The 25,313-nt window shown below is 50.7% G+C and overlaps 1 protein-coding gene across 1 annotated transcript in view; it reads right to left on the reverse strand.

The window, feature by feature from the left end:
• Window positions 1-25,313, reverse strand: part of LOC144119594 (uncharacterized) — a 35,928-nt gene continuing 10,615 nt past the window's right edge. Inside the window, exon 3 of the mRNA XM_077652170.1 lies at window positions 1-22,886. Coding sequence (XP_077508296.1) covers window positions 1-22,886 — 22,886 coding nt within the window. The remainder of the gene's footprint in view (window positions 22,887-25,313) is intronic.

Consider the following 25,313-nt stretch of genomic DNA (forward strand, 5'->3'; position numbering starts at 1 on the left):
TCACCTCTCTGTTTCCTTCTCTTGGCGACTCCTGTCCGGCTCCTCTCCCATCGTGCTTTCCACCCTGGACGGCACGCCAATCTGCGAAATCTCCACAGGGGCCGTCGACGGGCCCGGGAATACTTCCACAAGGGACAGGTCGACGCGGGGCATCTCGGCAGAGTCTGACGGCTGCTTGGGCGACTCCGGAGGCCGCGCTTCTGCTATGGCGCATGGTCCGAACTCCATGGGCGGTGCGGGCACTACGTTTTCCTGCGGCAGGTCGGAGATTAACATGTAGAGCTCCTCGTCGATCGTGGCCATCGGAGTCAGGAAATCAATGTCGCCGTACTGGGCGAACAGGTCGACGCGATCGTCGGCACCCGTTAGCGACGTGTATTCGACGCCTTCCTGTACCGCCACCGTCACTGGGCCTACCTCGTACGGCGCCGGAGACTGGGAGGTCAGTTCCGGACTCGAAACGGGCTGCTCGACGGAAGGCGCGAAGACCGGTGTCACTACGCTTCGGTAGGTGGCTTCGATTTTGGGCGCGTGCTGAAACGTCCGTAGCTCGGACTGTTCTATGGTGATCTCGTCCTCGGCTTTGGGCGCACCGGCAAATTGCGACTCGGAAAAGTTTATGTACGGCAGCGCGTCCAGCTCGCTCTCCCGCCTTTCGGGCTCGGCTTTGGGTGCTTCGACGCTGGCCAATTGCGACTCGGAAAAGTTTATGTACGGCAGTGAGTCCAACTCGCTGTCCCGCCTTTCGGGCTCGATGTGCGCGTCATATGCAGCCCTGCTCTTGGCATCGTCCCTCTCGTACGCTTCCTCAGTTGGCGCCTCAGCGGGTAGCATCACCGGAGCTGCTGACTCTTGAGTTGTTTCCTGCTGCACGCCCGCTGCCGCTAACTTGGAATCAGCTGTGCCTTCCTGGAGTAGACCGGAAGTTGTTGGCTGCGAGACTTCCTCGAAGGTTGCCTCAGCTTGCTTTTCAGCAGGCACTTCCGTTACAGCTTTGAACTGTTTCTGCGTTTGCGCTAATGGCAGCGGAGTTGATTTTGTGGAGAGCAGGGTAGCCTTCCCAGTCTTTTGTGATGTCTTTGCGACCCGCGTTTCGGTGTCGTCTACTGCGTACTCCTCCATTGGGCTTTGCGAGAGTACGTCCGATGTCGTGTCTGTGGCCTCTACCCGGTTCTCTTCGTTTATGTCTTCCAGGCTCTGTTCCGTTGCCACTAGAGGTTCGTATACTGATCCTGCAGTAAAAACTTGAGATTCAACCTTGCCTTCCGGCTTCCTCACCAGCGCCTCACCGTCTGCACCCGTGATAGAAAAAAGAGAATCTTGAGAGGGTGCCTCAGTCGGTTCCGCAAACGGCGCGTTTTTAAATGCCTCCCACTCAACCCGAGTTTCTGTAGGCGGTTGGTGGGATGAGTGCGGGGCTGACTGCATGGCTGCGCGGATGGCCTCTGGTTCGGCTTCTACTTTCTCAAGAAACTGGTATGTAGATTTCGAAGCTGGTAAAAACGGCGCATCGAAAGATTGGGGCTCCATATGTGAATCGGTAGTACGGCTACGATCTTCTGTTGAGGTGACAACGGAAGTTTGTGTAGTTGAAGGTTCACTTGACCCACTCGGTTGTGGCTCGGTAGTCTCGACTTCGGGAAGTTCTTTCCCACTATGTTTGTGAGTTTCCTCCGCTGTAGGTAGCGAAAATTCTTGCGTTTCTGCAGACGGCTCTGCAGGAGGTTGATCTAACAGACTGTCAGTGCGGTCATGTTCATCTCTAGCGATAGGGCTAATGTTTTCTTCGGATGTTTTTTCTATTGGCTCTTCCGTTGATTGTTTCGTCGTGACCTCGGGCTCGGCTCCTGCGCTCCCAGCCATCTGATAGGCTGGTTCTGAAGGTAGTATCGAGGGCTCTATGGTGTCTGCTAATGGCTCGGTCAAGGTTTCGAACTGCGGACGTATTTGGATAACGCTGTCGTATGCTTGTTTGGATTTAGGTAGAAGCATTTCCTCAGACGTAATTTCAGTTGTCTCTTCAGCTGAAGACTTCGTGATGGCTTCCGTATCGGGTATTAGTTCGCGTGGTTGATAAGCTGGCTCCGAACTCATTATCGAACTCTCATTGCTTTCCACCGAATGCTCTGCAAGTGCTTCGTATCGTGGAAGCGATTGAGGCCCGCGATCATGTTCTTCTGTTGAGGTGAATCCGGTAAATGCTTCATTTGTCGGTTCAGCATGTTCTCCAGCTGATGCTATCGCTTTGGTGTCGGACTCGGGTTCCGTTTTCATGGACAGTTGGTAGGCTGGTTCTACAGGCAGCGAAGAGTCTTGTTCATGCTTTCGTGACAGCTCAGACTGAAGACACGCTTCTGCGGACAGACCATATCCTTTTATGGTTGTTGCTAGGCCTTCCTGCGACGTCACTTCCATTGATTCGCTAGGTGTACGTTTTGTGACGTCTTCCGTTTCGTGCAGCCTTACATCGTCAGACTGGCATGCTTGCTCCGAGGAGGGTAGGGAAAATTCTTCAGTTTCTACTGATGGCTCCGTAACTCCGTGGTAGATCATACTTGCACCAGATACACGGCCATGTTCACCTTTTTCGCCAGGACCAGATTCTTCCTCAGATGTCACGTCCATCGACTCTGCTGCAGGTAATCTTGATTCTGGCGCAGGCTGCAGTTTTCCAGAAGTTTGGTACACTGACTCTGAAGTAGGTATGGAAACGTGTCGTGTACTCGCTGACGGATCCGCAATAACTTCGTATTGCAGGCTTGCCTCAGTAGCGCGTTCATTTTCTTTCGTTGCAGACAGAAAGACGTCTTCTGATGTAACTTCAGTTGTTTCTGCGGCTAATGGTTGCTCGAATGATCTCATACCGGACTTTACCCCTTCGTGTGGTTGTAACCCAGGCTCTTCGGTTGCTCCACGAGCGTGTTTGAAGTCTGTTACCGCCGAAGAAAAGATTTCGTCCGATGAAACTTCGCTCGATCCTTCAACAAGTTGTTTTTTTGTGACTTCAAAATCAGGCTTTTTTTCCAGATGTGCATCTGCTTCCGTTGACGAGGATAGCGCTTCTGAAGATTTCTGTTGTGGCTCCGAGTCATCTCTGTGCTCGGTAAGCGCCTTAACACTTCCTTGTTCCATATCTTGGGTCGGTGGAAAACCCTCTTCGCGCTTAACTTCTGTCATTTCGTTATCCCGCACCGTTGTCGTTTCGGAGTCCACAGGTGCGGTGTACTCCGATTCCGCCGAGGTCACTAAAGAATCTCCAGGCATTTTTAGTGATCCTACAGCAGGTTGGTATTCTGATGCTAAAGTTGCTAAGCTATGAGCGGCTGTGGCAAAGTCTTCGGTATAGGTGGCTTCTGGTAGTTCACCACCTGGTGGCTTCTCGGTTTCACTCATACCAGCCTGCATTCCTGCGCTAATTGCTGCTGTGTCTGAAGCTTCGTCCGGCTGCTCTTTGGCGGGCGTCTTGAACGCTGGACGGTAATCAATGCTACTTTCAGGCCCGTAGGACAAGTCTGGAAAACTAAACGACGACTCTGTTGCGAATGCATCTCGAAGGTGCAACGACATGGGGTTTTCGTTCTCGAGCTCGTGATCTCGCGGTTGCTGGCGCCCTCTTTCTTCACCCTGAGGCTCCTCGATTAGCGCATCAGCTCTTCTGGAATCGGCTGCTTGCAGGTGTTCATTATCAACGACAGGAGCCTCCACCGCAACTTCTTCGTTCGTATTGCGTTCACTTAAAGGAATATGCATATATTGTAGGTCACGGGCTGTGCTGTCCAGATGCACGGATGGTGGTGCAGGTTGAACGCTTGCTTCAATCTTCATGAAGTCTGGCACGTAAAGGTATTCCAGTTCGTATTCCGGTGCCTGCACGTAGTTCGTTGGATTAGCTGCTGGTTCGCCCTTGAATGATGATTCTTTTTCTTCACATGGTGCCCCGACCGTAGACGATAGTTCCATGAAGCCAGGGACATACAGATACTCTTGCTCATATCCGGGTGGACGGTCACAAGGCAATTCCGTTGCAGGCATGTACGTCTCTTCAGCTGATGTTTCTTTCTGTATGGAGCTCGGTTCGTAAGAATATTCTGATTCACTTCCACGTGGCTTTTTGCTAATTACAGTCGCAGGTACTGCGTGCGCTTGGTCTGCAGTCGCTGCGCCTTCATTTGCATACGGCATTGCGACGACTGACCCTGTAGATTCTTCGGCTGGAGCTGTCATTTTCATAAAGTCTGGCACGTGCAGGTATTCCAGGTCGTACACAGGAGATAGTCCTTGGGCTGATTTTACGGCGTCCAACCAGGTTTCGTCCTTTGGTGCTTGATCTCTTTGCTCGCTCGGCACTTTGGAGACTGGGGCCAGATTTTCGTCAATAGTATACTGCACAGGCTCTTCAGAAGCTAATCGGCCATCTTGTGGAAGAATTTCTGCAAATGATTCCTGGACTCGTTTTTCGTATGGTAGTTCGTCACTTGGTCTTAGGACTTTATCTGGCGCTTTCGCGTTCGTCAAACTTGCTTCCGAGCGATAATTGTCCTGGTACTCTTCAGGTTGCTCATGTTCTGTTCGTTGCACCTTGGCTGACGATTCGCCATCAGTGGCGGAAGCGCTGTATTTTTGCACTTCTTCGCTTGGTACTGCGCGGAGGTCGCCTTCTGTTTTCTCATGACCTGATTTTGCGTGGTCTTTCCATTCTTGTCCGATGTATCCATGGCCTTTACTTTTTTCATCCTCGGTTCCTAACTTGTCTTCTGGAAACCGATGCTCTTTGTAGCTGTCTGCACTTTCTTTTGGAATCGAGGTTCTGTGGTATGTCTGGAAATCTTCCGACGAGGCTGTCACTAAAGGTTCAGGAGACGAGACCCCGAACTCCAGTGTGTACTCCTGGTGGCTTTCATAGTTTTCCTGCACGACTACATCGATGGGGTGACGTGCTTTGGTCGACTCAACATGCGTCACAAGCTCTTGCTTAGACTCGTAAGCAGTGCTCTCGATGCTCTCGATCTGCTCGGAAGGGGCCCGATACGCTGCTAAGGTGTGGTCTCCAAGTAGCGGCTCCTTGGTTTCAAGGGATGTATCCTGAGGCGCTGCCACATCAGGTACAACTTTCTCTGCAGGCACATCGCTACTTGAGACGTCTGGTGCATAGGGGATGTCTTGTTTGTACTGTACCGAATCATCGGCTCCCGTAAGGGTCCGTGCAGGTTCAGTTTCTTCGTTTTCTAACTTGGAACTCTGTCCCAGACTTTCCTCAGTGAGCATATCTGTCTTCATGAACTCTGGTACGTAAATATACTCCAGCGTATATTCTAGAACCCTTTCACCCCCCGTATCAGAGATTTCTTCTGAAGCTTCTCCGGCTGCCGCTTGCTTCATGAAATCGGGTATGTACAAGTATTCTTGCTCGTACTGTAGAGGTACTTTTTGACGAGCATCAATCGGCTGCTGTTCGGAAACCGACATTGAGGACACTTCTTCCGGTTGACCGAGAATCCTGAAGCCTTTCAGTTTCGTATCTGAGGAAACCGATGTGAGCTCTGGCGGCATGAACTCTTCTTGAGGCTGTTCTGCCCCGACGTCCTTGTCAAATGTTTTGAACGTTGGCGACTTCAGGGCTTCCTGGGGTGAGAAACTTTGTTCAAACACCATGTTTTCGAGTTGTTCTTCTGGCTCCTCTGCAACTGTGGCATCAATTATCTTGTAACTTGGGTGTACTTCTACTGGTACGACTGGCAAAGGAGGGGCGGGTTCGGGCTCAGCAACTTCAGGAGTCGCTGCGGCTTCAATGATCCGGTACGTCGGTGAACTGGGACGCGAAATCAAAGCTGCATCGTCAATCCGTGTTTCTGACGGCTGGTTATCCACAGGAACGGCCGTGTCCCCTTCAGCACTCTCTATTGGCAGACTTTCGTCGGCAGGCTGTGTCACTGCCTTGCTGGGGGGTTTAGCTTCAACCAATTCCTCTTCGTTCGCCGTCAGCGGCTGCGGTTCTGAGTCCTGGCGTACGTATGTGCGGAATCGACTGCCTTCGTGGGACGGGGGGCTGTATACGAGCGGGATTTCCTCGTACTGCTGTGCAGGCTCCTCGACCACGGTTGTGTCTATAATCTTGTAAGTGCTCCGTGCCTCGGGCGATTTGATTTGCGGGTAATGCTCAGGCAAGGGTTCGAGCTGCGGCTCGGGCGACACAGTTTCTTGTGCTGCGGCGTCCCCAAGAAGGCGGTACGTCGGTGAGCTGGGGCGTGTAACCAACGGTGCTTCGGGAACATATGGTTCTGGAGGCTGGCTCTCTTCCGTAGCGGTGATCTCTTTGTACGTCGGCCTCCCTGTAGGCTTTTCAACGACAGCAACGCTCTCTCCGCCGATAGTCTTGCTCTCAAGCTGCGACACTACTTTTTCTTGCTCGGCTGTCGCAAGCGGCTGCTGCATCGAGCCGTGGCACTCGTGTTCACGAAGTTCTTTCATCTGCACCTCATGCGGAGGCAGTGAAGGTGGAAGGCTGCTGTCGCTTCTATTAACTTGATAGCCAGAGTCTACTGGCGGGCTCAGGAAGTCGGGACTTTTAAGCGAAAGCGGGGTGTCTGCGATCTCTGGAGCCGACTTTCGCGCCCCGGCCGCTGCTCTCAGTGACAGTCTATGTTTTAACGACGATTGCCTGCCCAGCCCAAAGTCGGGGCGGGACGACAGCGGCGTTTGTCCGGTTACGGGCGAAATGGGAAAATCAGCTTCCTCGACTGACGGCGCGTCCGAACCTGACAGCACCGACATCTCAACGACTTTAGAGTGATGCGTAGGAAGGCTCTTTGCACCGAACGAGTACAGGGTTGTTGTCACCTCTCCCTCCTCGGCGGATGGAATGTCCTCCATGTCTGCCGCTTGTATCACTGTGTCCGCATCTATCCTTGGCAGAGGCGATCTGATTCCCATGGGCGGGTGCAGGCCCAACTCGAGTTCGTCGACCGATGGCAGGTCTACTTCGAAGTCTCTCTCCGGTGGCGCCGAGCACGGACTACGCAACCTTTTTGTGCGCTTCAACGGGGGCCGCTCCTCTACCGTCATCGGGACGGGCTTCCCGGCTTCCTCCTCGTGGACTTCAGGCGCCGGACGCAACGAGGCGACCATTTCGGCTTCCACGACCTGTCTTTTGCGTCCTTCTGCCGTCTGGAGGAACTGTTTGACGGTGACCTCGTTGCACATAACTCTTCTGACTTTCTTCGTGGGGTGCGGTTTATGCTCGGCACTCCGTCTCCTTTTGACTAGTATCTTGGGTTTCACAATCTGGAACGTCTCCTTCACGCGCGTTTCTTTCTTTACATTGGTTGTGACGAACCTTTCCTCCTCTCCTGTGGGCTTACTCTCCTCAGCACCCGCTGTAGCTCCGTCAGGCTCGTCTTTTGAGCAGGCAGCCGACATTGATTCAACGTATTGCATCTCTTCCTCCTTCTCGCTTTTTAAGACTATACTTTTCGTTATGAACTCCGCAGACGTACTTCGTTCTTCGAGCTTCTCAGCCAGATTACCCGAGGAAGAAGAGCCCTTGGCTGTGATCGGCTCAATGAATTCCAGCTTCTCTTTCATGCGAGTCACTTTCTCCGTTGTTAAGATTTCTGGACTGTCTCTATGACAAGCGGTCTGTTGTTTCAAGGGCAACGCTTGCGCTGGCGTGTCTTCGTCGGTTTTGTTCTGGCTTCTGGATGTTACAAGTTTCTGGAAACGCTCCGTTGTGGTGACGTCGCGAACCATTCGCCTCGTGATAGCGTCAGCAGGTGCCGAGAAAGAACTGAAATCTGAAGACGACGAGCTGTGTCTCCCGTTCTCATTGCGCTTTACTCCTCCCACCTCATTCTCTGGAGGAAAGGCGAGACAGTCGAACTCCTGCTTTATTTTGTCCAGGTCAGCGTCTTCGAGTACCTCGGTTGTTCCGAAAATATCTGCTCGTCTTGAGTAGTGAAAAAGACCCTTTGCGACATCCTCTTCCAACGTCCGCGAGACTTCGGTTCGGACGTCATGAGTGATGGGTAGGCGCAAGCCAGAAATGCTCCTCGCAATCTGCTCTCGCGTTTGGTCGTCGGCAGCTGGGGTAACTTTTTCCTTCTCGTCCAACCGGCTTGCTTCAGGAGACGAGGTCGATGGCTCACCGGGAACACAAGCAGCAACAGCAGCAGACTTTGGCTTCGGCGTTTCTCTGAGGGTAGACTCAGCGCTCTCAAATGCTGTCGTCATTTCATCGCTGGAAAACACCTGACGAACTAGCGCAGCTGTAGGATAAGCCTGTTCTGCCGAAACGGCTTCCTTGTAGCTTGTGCTCTCCGCCCCTGACGATTCCTCCACGCTTGACCTCTTCGTTAACTCGGTCGGCGGACCGTACCGCGCAGTTGCAGATTCTACTGTCGAAAGTCCTTGAATTTCCGTCGTAAGCTCTCTTTTAGGTAATAGAAGCCCTCCTGGAGAAGACGCCAACAATGTCCTAGACGCTGGCCTTTCCTGCCTTAATTCTGTTACCTGCAAAGAGAAGCCAACTTCTTCCCCAAATAGCTTCTTGTCAGCAGTGGGCACCTCTGCGGGTGGTTGTCTGGTTGCCTCAAGTTCCACGTCAGACACAAACACGCCAGCTTCTGTGTCTGGCACTAACGCTTTCACTGGAGTTGAGTCTGAAAACACAGGCGCCGCTTCACGAGTAATCGATTCTTCGGCTGACATGACCACCTCATCGTTTTCCCCTTTTTCCTCTTGAATGGATCCTGGTGTTTCCGAAAAGATTTCTGGCTCATGCGCAGCGAAAACAGGTGTAGCTAGAGTAGGCTCTTTTCGCGCTTCGCCCAAAATTTCAGCAGGCAGTGCCTGTTCCCAAACAGCTTCATCCTGGAACGGTCGCCCACTTAAAGCTTCAGGAAACACTTCTTTCGCGTCTACGAGATCTTGTCTTCGTCTAGGCTCTTTCGAAGATGGCAATCGTTCTTGCACTAATGCTGTATCCTCTACTTCAGAAACGATTTCTCCGGAATCTGGTCGGGGAGAAACCGCTTCTACTGACTTCTTTTCCCGCGTCAAGTCCTCCCAACTGGGGTATTCCGTGCCGGGTTCAGAGTCACTGAGGGAAAACAGCTCACCTTCCGGAAGTCGAAGTTCAGTACGCTCAACGACGCCACTTCCTAAAACAAGGTCGCTCGATACGGGTGTCGCTGTGACAACTGCCGCTTCCACTTCTCTCTGAGTTTTAATCTCCATATCTGCTGGTTCCTTGGTCATGAAATCGGGTACGTACAGATACTCGAGTTGATACACTGGTGGCTCGATTTGCATCTCTTCGGCCGGTTTGGCAGTGACGGCATCGGAAAGTGGCCCTGTCTTTTCTCTCTGGACTACTTCAATTTTCAATGGTTCCTCGTTCATGAACTCTGGGACGTACATATATTCTAGTTCATAGCCAGGAGGCTGCACGCAAACTGGTTCAGAGAGTTTTCTGTCGCTGACTTCACCAGGTGGTGCTTGGTGCATTACGGACTCGGACACGTAATGAAAATGGATTTCGTAACCGGGAGGGTGCGCAGGAAACTCATCCGGAAATTTTTCTTTGCTGATTTTGTCAGGTGCCCTTATTTCTGCACAGGGTACTTCTGCACCAGTCGGTTCCCTAGTCATAAATTCCGGCACAAACAGGTATTCCAGTCCGTAGTCCGGTGGCTGTATTTGAATCTTTTGTTCTAGTTCGGCGGAGGGAATACCAACAATTTGCTCCTCTTTCCAAAGCAGTCCAGGTGCGGCGGGTTCTCTCGTCATGAATTCTGGCACATGCAGGTATTCCATTTCGTAGTCCGGTGGCTGTACTTGGATCTCTTGTTCCAGTTTGGCCGTGGGAACTCCAAAAACTGCCCCCTCTTCTTTCCACGGCAGTTCAGGAGCTGCTGGCTCTCTCGTCATGAACTCTGGAACATACAGATATTCCAGTTCATAACCCGGAGGCTGCACGTAAAACGGCTCAGCCAGTTTCCGGTCACGAACTTCGCCTGCTGGTGCTTGATGTTTTATAAATTCGGGCACATATTGGAACTCAATTTCGTAACCGGGCGAGCGTGCGGAAATATCAGCCGCTATTTTCTCTTTGCGGACTTCAGCAGGTGCTCCCAGTTCCTCACAGGGCACTTCTACAACGGCTGGTTCTTTGGTCATGAACTCTGGCACATGCAAGTATTCCAATTCGTATTCCGGTGGCTGTATTTGAATCTTTTGTTCCGGTTCGGCTGAGGGAACACCAACAATTTTCCCCTCTTTCCACAGTAGTTCATGTGCGGCGGGTTCTTTTGTCATGAATTCTGGCACATGCAGGTATTCCATTTCGTAGTCCGGTGGCTGTACTTGGATCTCTTGTTCCAGTTTGGCCGTGGGAACTCCAAAAACTGCCCCCTCTTCTTTCCACGGCAGTTCAGGAGCTGCTGGCTTTCTCGTCATGAACTCTGGAACATACAGATATTCCAGTTCATAAGACGGAGGCTGCACGTAAAACGGTTCAGCCAGTTTCTGGTCGCGAACTTCGCCTGTTGGTGCTTGATGTTTTATAAATTCGGGCACATATTGGAACCCAATTTCGTAACCGGGGGGGCGCGCGGAAATATCAGCCGGTATTTTCTCTTTGCGGACTTCGGCAGGTGCCCCTAGTTCCTTACAGGGTACTTCTACAACGGCTGGTTCTTTGGTCATGAACTCTGGCACATACAAGTATTCCATTTCGTAGTCCGGTGGCTGTATTGGAATCTTTTCTTCTAGTTCGGCTGAGGGAACAACAATTTGCCCTTCTTTCCACAGCAGTTCAGGTGCGGCGGGTTCTCTACTCATGAATTCTGGCTCATGCCGGTATTCCATATCGTAGTCCGGAGGCTGTACTTGGATCCCTTGTTCCAGTTTGGCCGTGGGAACTCCGAAAACTGTCCCCTCTTCTTTCCACGGCAGTTCAGGAGCTGCTGGCTCTCTCGTCATGAACTCTGGAACATACATATATTCCAGTTCATAACCCGGAGGCTGCACGTAAAACGGTTCAGCCAGTTTCCGGTCGCAAACTTCGCCTGTTGGTGGTTGATGTTTTATAAATTCGGGCACATACTGGAACCCAATTTCATAACCTGGGGGGCGCGCGGAAATATCAGCCGGTATTTTCTCTTTGCGGACTTCGGCAGGTGCCCCTAGTTCCTTACAGGGCACTTCTACAACGGCTGGTTCTTTGGTCATGAACTCTGGCACATACAAGTATTCCAATTCGTATGCCGGTGGCTGTATTTGTATCTTTTGTTCCGGTTCGGCTGAAGGAACACCAACAATTTGCTCCTCTTTCCACAGCAGTTCAGGTGCTGCTGGTTCTCTCGTCATGAATTCTGGCACATGCAGATATTCCAATTCGTACTCCGGTGGTTGTACTGTTATCTCTTGTTCCAGTTTGGGCGTGGGAACTCCAACGGTTTGCCCCTCTTTCCACAGCAGTTCAGGTGCTGTTGGTTCTCTCGTCATGAATTCTGGCACATGCAGGTATTCCAGTTCGTAGTCCGGTGGTTGTACTGTAATCTCTTGCTCCAGTTTGGGCGTGGGAACTCCGACGGTTTGCCCCTCTTTCCACAGCAGTTCAGGTGCTGCTGGTTCTCTCGTCATGAATTCTGGCACATGCAGGTATTCCAGTTCGTAGTCCGGTGGTTGTACTGTAATCTCTTGTTCCAGTTTGGGCGTGGGAACTCGAACGGTTTGCCCCTCTTTCCACAGCAGTTCAGGTGCTGCTGGTTCTCTCATGAATTCTGGCACATGCAGGTATTCCAGTTCGTAGTCCGGTGGTTGTACTTTAATCTCTTGTTCCAGTTTGGGCGTGGGAACTCCAACGGTTTGCCCCTCTTTCCACAGCAGTTCAGGCGCTGCTGGTTCTCTCGTCATGAATTCTGGCACATGCAGGTATTCCAATTCGTATTCCGCTGGCTGTATTTGAATATTTTGTTCCGGTTCGGCTGAGGGAACACCAACAATTTGCCCCTCTTTCCACAGCAGTTCAGGTGCTGCTGGTTGTCTTGTCATGAATTCTGGCACATGCAGATATTCCAATTCGTACTCCGGTGGTTGTACTGTTATCTCTTGTTCCAGTTTGGGCGTGGGAACTCCAACGGTTTGCCCCTCTTTCCACAGCAGTTCAGGCGTTGCTGGTTCTCTCGTCATGAATTCTGGCACATGCAGGTATTCCAATTCGTATTCCGCTGGCTGTATTTGAATATTTTGTTCCGGTTCGGCTGAGGGAACACCAACAATTTGCCCCTCTTTCCACAGCAGTTCAGGTGCTGCTGGTTCTCTCGTCATGAATTCTGGCACATGCAGATATTCCAATTCGTACTCCGGTGGTTGTACTGTTATCTCTTGTTCCAGTTTGGGCGTGGGAACTCCAACGGTTTGCCCCTCTTTCCACAGCAGTTCAGGTGCTGTTGGTTCTCTCGTCATGAATTCTGGCACATGCAGGTATTCCAGTTCGTAGTCCGGTGGTTGTACTGTAATCTCTTGCTCCAGTTTGGGCGTGGGAACTCCAACGGTTTGCCCCTCTTTCCACAGCAGTTCAGGTGCTGCTGGTTCTCTCGTCATGAATTCTGGCACATGCAGGTATTCCAATTCGTATTCCGCTGGCTGTATTTGTATCTTTTGTTCCGGTTCGGCTGAAGGAACACCAACAATTTGCTCCTCTTTCCACAGCAGTTCAGGTGCTGCTGGTTCTCTCGTCATGAATTCTGGCACATGCAGATATTCCAATTCGTACTCCGGTGGTTGTACTGTTGTCTCTTGTTCCAGTTTGGGCGTGGGAACTCCAACGGTTTGCCCCTCTTTCCACAGCAGTTCAGGTGCTGTTGGTTCTCTCGTCATGAATTCTGGCACATGCAGGTATTCCAGTTCGTAGTCCGGTGGTTGTACTGTAATCTCTTGCTCCAGTTTGGGCGTGGGAACTCCGACGGTTTGCCCCTCTTTCCACAGCAGTTCAGGTGCTGCTGGTTCTCTCGTCATGAATTCTGGCACATGCAGGTATTCCAGTTCGTAGTCAGGTGGTTGTACTGTAATCTCAACGGTTTGCCCCTCTTTCCACAGCAGTTCAGGTGCTGCTGGTTCTCTCGTCATGAATTCTGGCACATGCAGGTATTCCAGTTCGTAGTCCGGTGGTTGTACTTTAATCTCTTGTTCCAGTTTGGGCGTGGGAACTCCAACGGTTTGTCCCTCTTTCCACAGCAGTTCAGGCGCTGCTGGTTCTCTCGTCATGAATTCTGGCACATGCAGGTATTCCAATTCGTATTCCGCTGGCTGTATTTGAATATTTTGTTCTGGTTCGGCTGAGGGAACACCAACAATTTGCCCCTCTTTCCACAGCAGTTCAGGTGCTGCTGGTTCTCTCGTCATGAATTCTGGCACATGCAGATATTCCAATTCGTACTCCGGTGGTTGTACTGTTATCTCTTGTTCCAGTTTGGGCGTGGGAACTCCAACGGTTTGCCCCTCTTTCCACAGCAGTTCAGGTGCTGTTGGTTCTCTCGTCATGAATTCTGGCACATGCAGGTATTCCAGTTCGTAGTCTGGTGGTTGTACTGTAATCTCTTGCTCCAGTTTGGGTGTGGGAACTCCAACGGTTTGCCCCTCTTTCCACAGCAGTTCAGGTGCTGCTGGTTCTCTCGTCATGAATTCTGGCACATGCAGGTATTCCAGTTCGTAGTCCGGTGGTTGTACTTTAATCTCTTGTTCCAGTTTGGGCGTGGGAACTCCAACGATTTGCCCCTCTTTCCACAGCAGTTCAGGTGCTGCTGGTTCTCTCGTCATGAATTCTGGCACATGCAGGTATTCCATTTCGTAGTCCGGAGGCTGTACTTGGATCCCTTGTTCCAGTTTGGCCGTGGGAACTCCGAAAACTGTCCCCTCTTCTTTCCACGGCAGTTCAGGAGCTGCTGGCTCTCTCGTCATGAACTCTGGAACATACATATATTCCAGTTCATAATCCGGAGGCTGCACGTAAAACGGTTCAGCCAGTTTCTGGTCGCGAACTTCGCCTGTTGGTGGTTGATGTTTTATAAATTCGGGCACATATTGGAACCCAATTTCGTAACCTGGGGGGCGCGCGGAAATATCAGCCGGTATTTTCTCTTTGCGGACTTCGGCAGGTGCCCCTAGTTCCTTACAGGGCACTTCTACAACGGCTGGTTCTTTGGTCATGAACTCTGGCACATGCAGGTATTCCAATTCGTATTCCGGTGGCTGTATTTGAATCTTTTGTTCCGGTTCGGCTGAGGGAACACCAACAATTTGCCCCTCTTTCCACAGCAGTTCAGGTGCGGCGGGTCCTCTTGTCATGAATTCTGGCACATGCAGGTATTCCATTTCGTATTCCGGTGGCTGTATTGGAATCTTTTGTTCTAGTTCGGCTGAGGGAGCACCAACAGTTTGCCCCTCTTTCCACAGCAGTTCAGGTGCTGCTGTTGCTCTCGTCATGAATTCTGGCACATGCAGGTATTCCAGTTCGTAGTCCGGTGGTTGTACTGTAATCTCTTGTTCCAGTTTGGGCGTGGGAACTCCAACGGTTTGCCCCTCTTTCGACAGCAGTTCAGGTGCTGCCGGTTCTCTCGTCATGAATTCTGGCACATGCAGGTATTCCATTTCGTAGTCCGGTGGCTGCACGTAAAACGGTTCAGCCAGTTTCCGGTCTCGAACTTCGCCTGTTGGTGCTTGATGTTTTATAAATTCGGGCACATATTGGAACCCAATTTCGTAACCTGGGGGGCGCGCGGAAATATCAGCCGGTATTTTCTCTTTGCGGACTTCGGCAGGTGCCCCTAGTTCCTTACACGGCACTTCTACAACGGCTGGTTCTTTGGTCATGAACTCTGGCACATACAAGTATTCCAATTCGTATTCCGGCGGCTGTATTCGTATCTTTTGTTCCGGTTCGTCTGAGGGAACACCAACAATTTGCCCCTCTTTCCATTGCAGTTCAGATGCGGCGGGTTCTCTTGTCATGAATTCTGGCACATGCAGGTATTCCATTTCGTAGTCCGGTGGCTGTATTGGAATCTTTTGCTCTTGTTCGGCTGAGGGAGCACCAACAGTTTTCTCCTCTTTCCACAGCAGTTCAGGTGCTGCTGTTGCTCTCGTCATGAATTCTGGCACATGCAGGTATTCCAGATTGTAGTCCGGTGGTTGTACTGTAATCTCGTGTTCCAGTTTGGGCGTGGGAACTCCAACGGTTTGCCCCTCTTTCCACAGCAGTTCAGGTGCTGCTGGTTCTCTCGTCATGAATTCTGGCACATGCAGGTATTCCATTTCGTAGTCCGGTGGCTGTACTTGAATCTCTTTTTCCAGTTTGGCGGTGGGAACTCCAAAAACTGCCCGCTCTTCTTTCCACTGCAGTTCCGGAGCTGCTGGCTCTCTCATCATGAACTCTGGAACATACAGATATTCCAGTTCATAACCCGGAGGCTGCACGTAAAACGATTCAGCCAGTTTCCGGTCGCGAACTTCGCCTGGTGGTGCTTGATATTTTATTAATTCGGGCACATATTGGAACCCAATTGCGTAACCGGGGGGGCGTGCGGATATATCAGCCGGTATTTTCTGTTTGCGGACATCGGCAGGTGCCCCTAGTTCCTTACAGGGAACTTCTACAACGGCTGATTCTTTAGTCATGAACTCTGGCACATACAAGTATTCCATCTCGTAGTCCGGTGGCTGTATTGGAATCTTTTGTTCCGGTTCGGCTGAGGAAACACCAACAATTTGCCCCTCTTTCCACAGCAGTTCAGGTGTGGCGGGTTCTCTAGTCATGAATTCTGGCACGTGCAGATATTGCAGTTCATAGTCTGGGCGGTCGACTTGAATCTCTTCTGTTGGTGATTCTTTAGTTAACTGTAGAGCAGGGACATCTGTAGGCGACCATTCTTCTTTGCATGGTAGTTTTGGAGGTGCTGCTTCTCTTGTCATGAAGTCTGGTATGTTCTGGTATTCCTGTTGATAGCCTGGAGGCTGCGTGTAAGCGTTTGCAGCCGGTTTTGCTGAGGGGGTTTCGGCGAGTGGTCCTCCGTTTTCTTTCCACAAAAGTTCTGTGGCTGCTGGTTCTTTTGTCATGAACTCAGGTACGTAGAGGTATTCCAGTTCGTAACCTGGAGGCTGCACGGGAATCCGCTCTGCTTTTCCTAGCGGCAATTCAGAAAGTGGTTCTTGCCATGGCGCTTTGGCTTCTGTCTCTTTGGCGGTGGAGTCCGGCACGTAACGGAATTCAGTTTCGTAATCGGAAGGCCGTATGAGAGCCTGTTCAGTTAGTTGCCTTGAAAGGACTTCGGGAGGCGCCTCTTCTGTCCATGGCACTACTGTAGATGGCAGTTCTTTGGACAAGAACTCAGGTGCATATAGGTGCTCCATTTCATAGTCCGGAGGCTCCACATGGATATTTTCTGCAGGTTGTGCTGAAGGAATTCCGGACGAGGGCCCTTCTTTTTTTCTCTGCGGTCTTTCTGGAGCTTCTGGTTCTGTGGTCATGAAATCTGGAATGTGCAGATACTCCAATTCGTAGCCCAGAGGCTCCACCGGAGTGCTTTCTGCTGCTTTTCGTGCAACGACAAATGAAAGCGGCCCTTCCGTTCTTTCCCATGGCACTTCTACAGTTTCTAATTCTCTTGTCATGAAGTCTGGTACATGTAGGTGTTCCAGCTCATAGGCCGGGGGCTCGACGGGAATCTCTTCAGCAGCTACTGCAACAAATAGACCTTTCGTTTCTTCCGATGGCACTTCTGCAGCTTCTGGCTCTCTGGTCATGAAGTCTGGCACATACAAGTATTCTACTTGGTAGCCAGGCGGCTGCTCGAGAATGCCTTCGGCCTGTTTTCTAGCCGCTGGTTCTTTGGTTATGAATTCTGGCACGTGCATGTATTCCAGAGCATATCCGGGATGCTGCGCAATGCTTTGTTCTTGTCTTCCGGTGGGAACTTCTGCAGGTGGCTGCTCAATTTTTTTCTGCCAGACTTCCGTATCTGATATTCCGTGCTGATATTCTTGATCGTAACCGGGATGCTGCGCGCGAATTTCATCGGCTAGTTTGTCCGCCAACTCCTTAGGTGCCGAGTCTTCGGTCTCTTTTTCTGGTAGAGGCTCGAATAGGAAAGCTTCCTCCATACTCTCTGTGTCGCTCGCTGTTTGCTCCTGTGGAGGTACAATAGAAAATAACGAACCTTTTTCGCCCTCGTAAATTTTTTGGAATTCTTCTATTGCTTCAGGCTCTCTAAGTGCGTTCTCCGTTGGCAAAATCAGCATCCAAGGTTCAATATTCGAGCGTGCTTCAGCTTTACTGGCTGACGAGATTTCTTTCTCATCCTTTTGGCGGCATATTGGCTCGTAGAGCCTTTCCTCTACAGAGGGCTCCATCCTTTCGTGGGATTCTTGTACTGGCGGCCTTTGCTGTCCAGGAATTTCACCGGATGGGACTGGAGTTTTTGGAGTTTCTTCGCCTTTCGCGGATACGGTTTGCCTGTAAGCTGCGGATTGAATGTCATGCGTTACCACGGACTCTTGATCGGCACCCAAGGATTTACTTGTTACCATGTCTTCGGCAGCGTCAAGGAGCGCCGTATCTTCAACTACTTCTTTCTGATAGCTTACGCTCAGGTCAAAAGCAGACATGACAGGACGCCCGTCTTCTTCAATAATAGCTGAGGCGGTTTCCATTATATCTTCTGTTTCCATAATAAACGCAGCGTGATACAGCTTTTTTTTGCGACGAGTGGTGACCTCGACCGGTTTTGTAATATCGTGCTGTTCACCTTCAGCACTGGGAGGTTCTCTGGACCAACCAGGAAAAGTTTCTTTGGGGTGCACACTTCTTTCGTCGGGAGGCGCAATTTGCTGATAACTGTCAGCAGGAAGTTGTTTTTCGTCGCGGATTTCAGGGAGAATACCAGCCATCATTTCTACTTTTGTTACTGGTGGAGTAACTGCAGCTAAAAACGGCGGCTGTAATTCGACAGGAACACTTTCGTCTGCACCGCCTTCTATTGACACTGCTGTTCCAGGGCATGTGTATGCCGTTTCCTGAGATATAACTGCCGGAAATTTCTTTTCTGTTTCTGCTTGAGGAAGCGGTTCCTGCTCCTGTACTTCGGGAAGAATGAGCTCAGCTGACAATTGTTCCTTTTCGGCAGTAGGCGATAATGCGGTCTTTGGTTCCGATACTTCAGGTGCAAATTCGAATGCTGAAATTTGCTCTTGTGGCCTTCCTTCCGGCTCAGCGTCTTCTTCCTGCACTTCGGGAAGGACGAGTTCAACTGGCTTTTCTTTTTCTACTTTCAGATACTTCAAACCAGCCACCATTCCTTCAAATTCTGCTGCCATTCGAATTCCTGGAACTTTATTTTCCGCTTGTTCCTCAGGAATACCTCCCGTTTCCTGTACCTCAGGGAGAAAACGCTGTTCGGTTAACACACTTCCTTCGTCTTTCCTGCGTACGAATTCAATGGCCAGTTCCGCGATTTCTGGCTTCATTTCAACTGCAACAATTTCTTTCTCCACTAGTGTATGAGGAAGGGCTTCTTCTTCTTGCACTTCGAGAAGTTCGGGTTCTTGAGCAGGCTGCGCTTCCGTTCCTTTCCATGATGCTTGCTCTATCGACGTTTTTGCGACATCCATTCTGATGTCGGTTTCTTTAACTTTCACTTCCGCCTCGACTTCAACAAGAAGAGCTGGGGGTTCTTCTTTTCCTTTTCTTGCAACTAAATCAATCGCCGGTGCCACGTCTCCCGGTGTTACTATTTCTTTCCACGGCGGCAGCAGTACTCGCGCCTCTGTGATGACCGGAACCATCGTAAGGGTGGACTCTTCTTCTATCGTCTCTTCTGCAGCAAGTGCTTCCTGTTCTTGTACTTCAGGAAGAATAAGTTCCTCAAACGAAGACATCTCCTGTACTTTCTCCACGGCTAGAGGGAATGCCACCTCTGCGCTTTCAGGCTCAGTTTCAAATGCTGGAAGCTTCTTTTCCACTTCGGATTCATATAAGGCTTCCTTTTCTTGCACCTCGGGCAGCGCAAGTTCTACGCTTGGTTCTTCCTTTTTAAGAGCGAACTTCAATGCTTGTTCCGAGACTTCTGGTGCAGTTTCAATTGCGGAAACTTCCATTGGCGTCCAAGCTGCGTGTGCAGACTGGTCCTCGTAAACTTCAGGTAGAAGTAAATCTTCATGTAGTTCTTGTTCCCTCCCGGGCACATACGGTTGAAAGCCTTCGCCACGAATGATCTCTCTAAACGGTTCTTTCTCTTGTCCTCCTTCTGTCAACGGAGGCTTTGCGACTAAATCTGGTTGGGGTACACCTGACGCGTAGTCTTCCACGCGTGGCAAGAGCGGCATGGGTGGCGGTGCGTAAGCACTGGGTAAAACGACCGAAGACGCCTTAAGCGCTTCCTCTGCTTGAAGTTCCCGTGCTTGCAGCTCTGGTTCTTTTTCTTTCCATGGCGGCAGCAATACTTGCGTCTCCGCGTAGACCGGTGTCATCGCAACGGTGGACGCTTCCTCTTTCCTCTCTTCTGCTGCAAGTGCTTCCTGTTCTTGTACTTCAGGAAGAATAAGTTCCTCAAACGAGGACATCTCCTGTACTTTCTCCACGGCTAGAGGGAATGCCACCTCTGCGCTTTCAGGCTCAGTTTCAAACGCTGGAAGCTTCTTTTCCACTTCGGGCTCATATAAGGCTTCCTTTTCTTGCACCTCGGGCAGCGCAAGTTCTACGCTTGGTTCTTCCTTTTTAAGAGCGAGCTTCAATGCTTGTTCCGAGACTTCTGGTGCAGTTTCAATTGCGGAAACTTCCATTGGCATCCAAGCTGCGTGTGCAGACTGGTCCTCGTAAACTTCAGGTAGAAGTAAATCTTCATGTAGTTCTTGTTCCCTCCCGGGCACATACGGTTGAAAGCCTTCGCCACGAATGGTCTCCCTGAATGGTTCTTTCTCTTGTCCTCCTTCTGTCAACGGAGGCTTTGCGACTAAATCTGGTTGGGGTACTCCTGACGCGTAGTCTTCCACGCGGGGCAAGAGCGGCATGGGTGGCGGTGCGTAAGCACTGGGTAAAACGACCGAAGACGCCTTAAGCGCTTCATCTGCTTGAAGTTCCCGTGCTTGCAGCTCTGGTTCTTTTTCTTTCCATGGCGGCAGCAATACTTGAGTCTCCGCGAAGACCGGTGTCATCGTAACGGTGGGTGCTTCCTCTTTCCTCTCTTCTGCACCAAGTGTTTCCTGTTCCTGTACTTCAGGAAGAATAAGTTCCTCAACCGAGGACATCTCCTTCACCCTCTCTACCTCCAGGGGGAATGCCATTTCTGCGCCTTCAGGCTCAGCTTCAAGCGTTGGAAGCTTCTTTTCCACTTCAGGTTCGTATAAGGCTTCCTTTTCTTGCACCTCGGTCAGGGCAAGTTCTACGATTGGTTCTTCCTTTTTCGGAGCGAACTCAAATGGTGCTTCCGAGACTAATGGTCCAGTTTCAATTGCGGAAACTTCCACTGGCGTCCAAGCTGCGTGTGCAGACTGGTCCTCGTAAACTTCAGGTAGAAGTAAATCTTCAAGTAGTTCTTCTTCCCTCCCGGGCACATACGGTTGAAAGCCTTCGCCACGAATGGTCTCCCTGAATGGTTCTTTCTCTTGTCCTCCTTCTGTCAACGGAGGCTTTGCGACTAAATCTGGTTGGGGTACACCTGACGCGTAGTCTTCCACGCGTGGCAAGAGCGGCATGGGTGGCGGTGTGTAAGCACTGGGTAAAACGACCGAAGACGCCTTAAGCGCTTCCTCTGCTTGAAGTTCCCGTGCTTGCAGCTCTGGTTCTTTTTCTTTCCATGGCGGCAGCAATACTTGCGTCTCCGCGTAGACCGGTGTCATCGCAACGGTGGACGCTTCCTCTTTCCTCTCTTCTGCACCAAGTGTTTCCTGTTCCTGTACTTCAGGAAGAATAAGTTCCTCAACCGAGGACATCTCCTTCACCCTCTCTACCTCCAGGGGGAATGCCATTTCTGCGCCTTCAGGCTCAGCTTCAAGCGTTGGAAGCTTCTTTTCCACTTCAGGTTCGTATAAGACTTCCTTTTCTTGCACCTCGGGCAGGGCAAGTTCTACGATTGGTTCTTCCTTTTTCGGAGCGAACTCAAATGGTGCTTCCGAGACTAATGGTCCAGTTTCAATTGCGGAAACTTCCATTGGCGTCCAAGCTGCGTGTGCAGACTGGTCCTCGTAAACTTCAGGTAGAAGTAAATCTTCAAGTAGTTCTTCTTCCCTCCCGGGCACATACGGTTGAAAGCCTTCGCCACGAATGGTCTCCCTGAATGGTTCTTTCTCTTGTCCTCCTTCTGTCAACGGAGGCTTTGCGACTAAATCTGGTTGGGGTACTCCTGACGCGTAGTCTTCCACGCGGGGCAAGAGCGGCATGGGTGGCGGTGCGTAAGCACTGGGTAAAACGACCGAAGACGCCTTAAGCGCTTCCTCTGCTTGAAGTTCCCGTGCTTGCAGCTCTGGTTCTTTTTCTTTCCATGGCGGCAGCAATACTTGAGTCTCCGCGAAGACCGGTGTCATCGCAACGGTGGACGCTTCCTCTTTCCTCTCTTCTGCACCAAGTGTTTCCTGTTCCTGTACTTCAGGAAGAATAAGTTCCTCAACCGAGGACATCTCCTTCACCCTCTCTACCTCCAGGGGGAATGCCATTTCTGCGCCTTCAGGCTCAGCTTCAAGCGTTGGAAGCTTCTTTTCCACTTCAGGTTCGTATAAGGCTTCCTTTTCTTGCACCTCGGGCAGGGCAAGTTCTACGATTGGTTCTTCCTTTTTTGGAGCGAACTCAAATGGTGCTTCGGAGACTAATGGTCCGGCTCCAATTGCGGAAACTTCCATTGGCGTCCAAGCTGCGTGTGCAGACTGGTCCTCGTAAACTTCAGGTAGAAGTAAATCTTCATGTAGTTCTTGTTCCCTCCCGGGCACATACGGTTGAAAGCCCTCGCCACGAATGATCTCCCTAAAAGGTTCTTTCTCTTGTCCTCCTTCTGTCAACGGAGGCTCTGCGACTAAATCTGGTTGGGGTACTCCTGACGCGTAGTATTCTACGCGCGGCAAGAGCGGCATGGGTGGTGGTGCGTAAGCACTGGGCACAGCGACGGAAGCCGCCTTAAGCGCTTCCACTGCCTGAAGTTCCCGGGCTTGCAGCTCTGGTTCTCTTTCTTTCCACGGCGGCTGGGGTACCGGAGACTCCGCAGTGACCGGCGCCATCGTAGTGGTGGACACTTCCTCTTTCCTCTCTTCTGCAGCAAGTGTTTCCTGTTCCTGTACATCAGGAAGAATAAGTTCTTCAACCGAGGGCATCTCCTTTCCTCTTTCCACCACCAGAGGGAATGCGATTTCGGCGCCTTTAGGCTCATCTTCAAGCCTTGGAAGCTTCTTTTCCACTTCGGGCTCGTATAGGGCTTTCTCCTCTTGTACCTCTGGCAGGGCAAGTTCAACGATTGGTTTTTCCTTTTTCGGAGAAAACTCAAATGATGCTTCCGAAACTTCTGCTGCAGTTTCAGCTGCTGAAACTTCTTCCTGTTCTTGTATTTCAGGAATAATAAGTTCCTCAATTGGGTGCATTTCTATAGTTCTCTCTGGCTTCAGTGGGGATGCCGCCTCCTCGCCTTCACGTACCATTTCAATTGCTGGAGCTTTTTGTTCCGCCTCCAGCTCGTGTAAGGCTTCTTCTTCTTGCACGGTGGGCAGAGCAGGTTCTATGGTTGATTCTTCTTTCGTCTGAGCAAACTCGGTCGCTGCTTCCGAGATTGCTAGTGCAGTTTCGATCTCGGCAACCTTCTCTGGTGCCTCGGTAAACAGCGCTTCACTTGGTTCTTTTCTTATAGGAATAGGCTCTGGTAGATCCATCGAAAACATTTCAACAGATGCCTTTCTCTCAGCTTCGACTACTAGAAGTGGAGTATCCTTCAAAGGCACTGATTCTGTCGACGCAACTTCGGATACTGAAGCCATATCAGGTTGAGCAACAAGTTCTAGTTCTGCCTTTTGCGGCATTGGTCCTGTAAAAACGGCGGAGGTCAAAAACGTTTCGTCTGTTTTTCCTCTGTAGTCCACAGTTTCCGCAAGCGCTCCGGGAAAAACCTCGGAAAGCACATTTTCCTCTCGACCTTCAATTTCTAAACGAACCGCCTCTCTTATAGGGATTGATGAAGTCGGTTGTACTCCAGTGGAATCAGTTGTGTCTGGAGCAGGAATAAGCTCCAGCTGCTCATATTTATGTAAACGTTCAGCTGCCGCAGGAAGAAGCAGTTCGTCGCTTGTCGGTTGTTTTTTCTCGATGAAGCTCAACTCATCCGGCATAGCTTCAGCCACTTCCACAACTAAAGGTGCAGTTGCTTTTAAAGTTTGCGGTGCTTTTTCCCCGACTTCGGGGATTACAGCCATTTCCGCGGAAGACGTAAGTTTTGGTTCTTTTTTTGGTTCATGCTTCCTAGCATACTCGTAAACGGCTGCTTGTACGACTTGCTCTTTTTTTACTAGGACTACTTCCGGAGCTTCTCCTAGAACATCCTTGACAGGCGGCTCTGCCTCCGCTGCTTCTACCTGCCCAATCTGAAATGTTCCCTCAGTAATCAGTTCAAGACCTCCAGCACGTTCTAATACTTGAGGTGGAGCGATGTCAGGTGTTGGAATATATTCCGCTAATGCTTCCGTGACTTGAAGTTCGCTAGGCGTCCCTCTTGTATCTAATGCATAGGCGAGTGGTCCTCTCAAAGGAGGTCCGGCAAGTGCAGTCGCTGATTCTTTAGCTTCTGCGGGTGCTTCTGGTTCCTGTGAGTCTTCGGGAAGGAGTTGAAACTCTTGAAATGGCTCTGCTTCATCGGGCTTCGCTGCCTCAGTTTCTTGCAGTTCCGCCGGCGAAACTTCCCCGGGAGATTCTTCAGACAGAAGTTGATAATTTTGGAGTCCCTTTTTCTTAGGTCGTCCAGCTTCAGTCAACTTTGTATCAGAAGCCTTTGGTGAGAATCCTGCATCTTCAGCTTCAATTTCGGCCTCTCGTTCTAACATGAGGTGAAGTTCCAGAAGGGCTTTTTTAGAGACGTCACTTGGAGCTGACGATTTAACGACATCTGTACCAGGCGGTGCACCTTGTTGAGACTCTGCAACGTCCAGCCCAATTTCTTCCCCACCTAATGTACCTATCCCGCGCAGAGTTTCCTTTTCAAAAGCCCCAGATAAAGGAACAGGAGGAACCGGTTTTATCGTTTCATCTGTTAACCTTGTTTCAGTGCCAGCGAACATGTTCTCCGCTATTTCTAACTCTTCAACCCGCTCCGTTTGTTTGAGATCTGCTTGTGGCTCTTGGGTTGGAAATAAAGCCCTTCCAGGCGCGCTCACTTGGATACCTTCGGGTGGCTTCAGTTCAGGAGCGGGTTTGCCAACATCCAATGTCCTCGCGCCCTTTGCATGCGCAGTTTTGTATGGAAGATGAGGTGGCATCATTTGGAGAGGCAGCCTAATCATGCCGGCTGTTCTGACATGAGTGACTTCCACTCCTTCTCTCTGCACAGGAAGGTCTTCTTGAATGCCAGGGGGAGTAAAACCTTCACTTGGTTCTTCGTTTTCGTTGGGAAAAATTGGAGGCAGTGGAGCAAAATCTGCCGCGAGCGACTCCTCTGAAACAGTTTGTTTGTCTTCGTCCGGTGCTAAATGGATCACTTCGTTTTCAGAACCAGATATCATCGTGAAAGAAGACATCGTGAGCTCATCGGCTCGAGCAACAGGGAGCTGGAGGTGAGGCTCGAGAAGAGTAAAGCCTTCCACCCTCTCTTCCTTTGTTGCTTCAAGACTGAGAGAAGGTTTGATTCCTGGCTCCGCAACTTCAAGCGCCATTTCTCTCACAACGACTTCTTCCGCTCCTCCTTCAGGTACAGCTTCTTCCTCTTGCACTTCGGGGAGGGAAAGTTCTATGATTGGCTCCTCTTCGGTTGACACAAGCTCGATTCCTCGTTCCGTGACTTCTAGTCCACTTTCAAATGCGGAAATTTTCGTTACTACCCCAGTCTCAGAAAGAATTTTCTCCTCAACTACTTCGAGGAAAATTAAGTCCTCGTGTCGTTGTTCTTCCTTTGCGGGTACGCGTGGCCCTAGAACATCGTATAGCATGCCCTCTCTAAACTGTTCTTCCTTTCTTCCTTCTGCTGGTAAAGGAGACGGTGCCACAAACTCCGGTAGAGTTATCTGTGGCAATTGAGTTTTCCCATATTGTGGTGTCAGAGTAGCGGGAAGTGGAAGCATGCGTGGCGTAGCGATAAAAGTCG

Source organism: Amblyomma americanum, chromosome 2 (assembly GCF_052857255.1).
Source record: "Amblyomma americanum isolate KBUSLIRL-KWMA chromosome 2, ASM5285725v1, whole genome shotgun sequence".
In the NCBI taxonomy this organism is placed as follows: domain Eukaryota; kingdom Metazoa; phylum Arthropoda; class Arachnida; order Ixodida; family Ixodidae; genus Amblyomma; species Amblyomma americanum.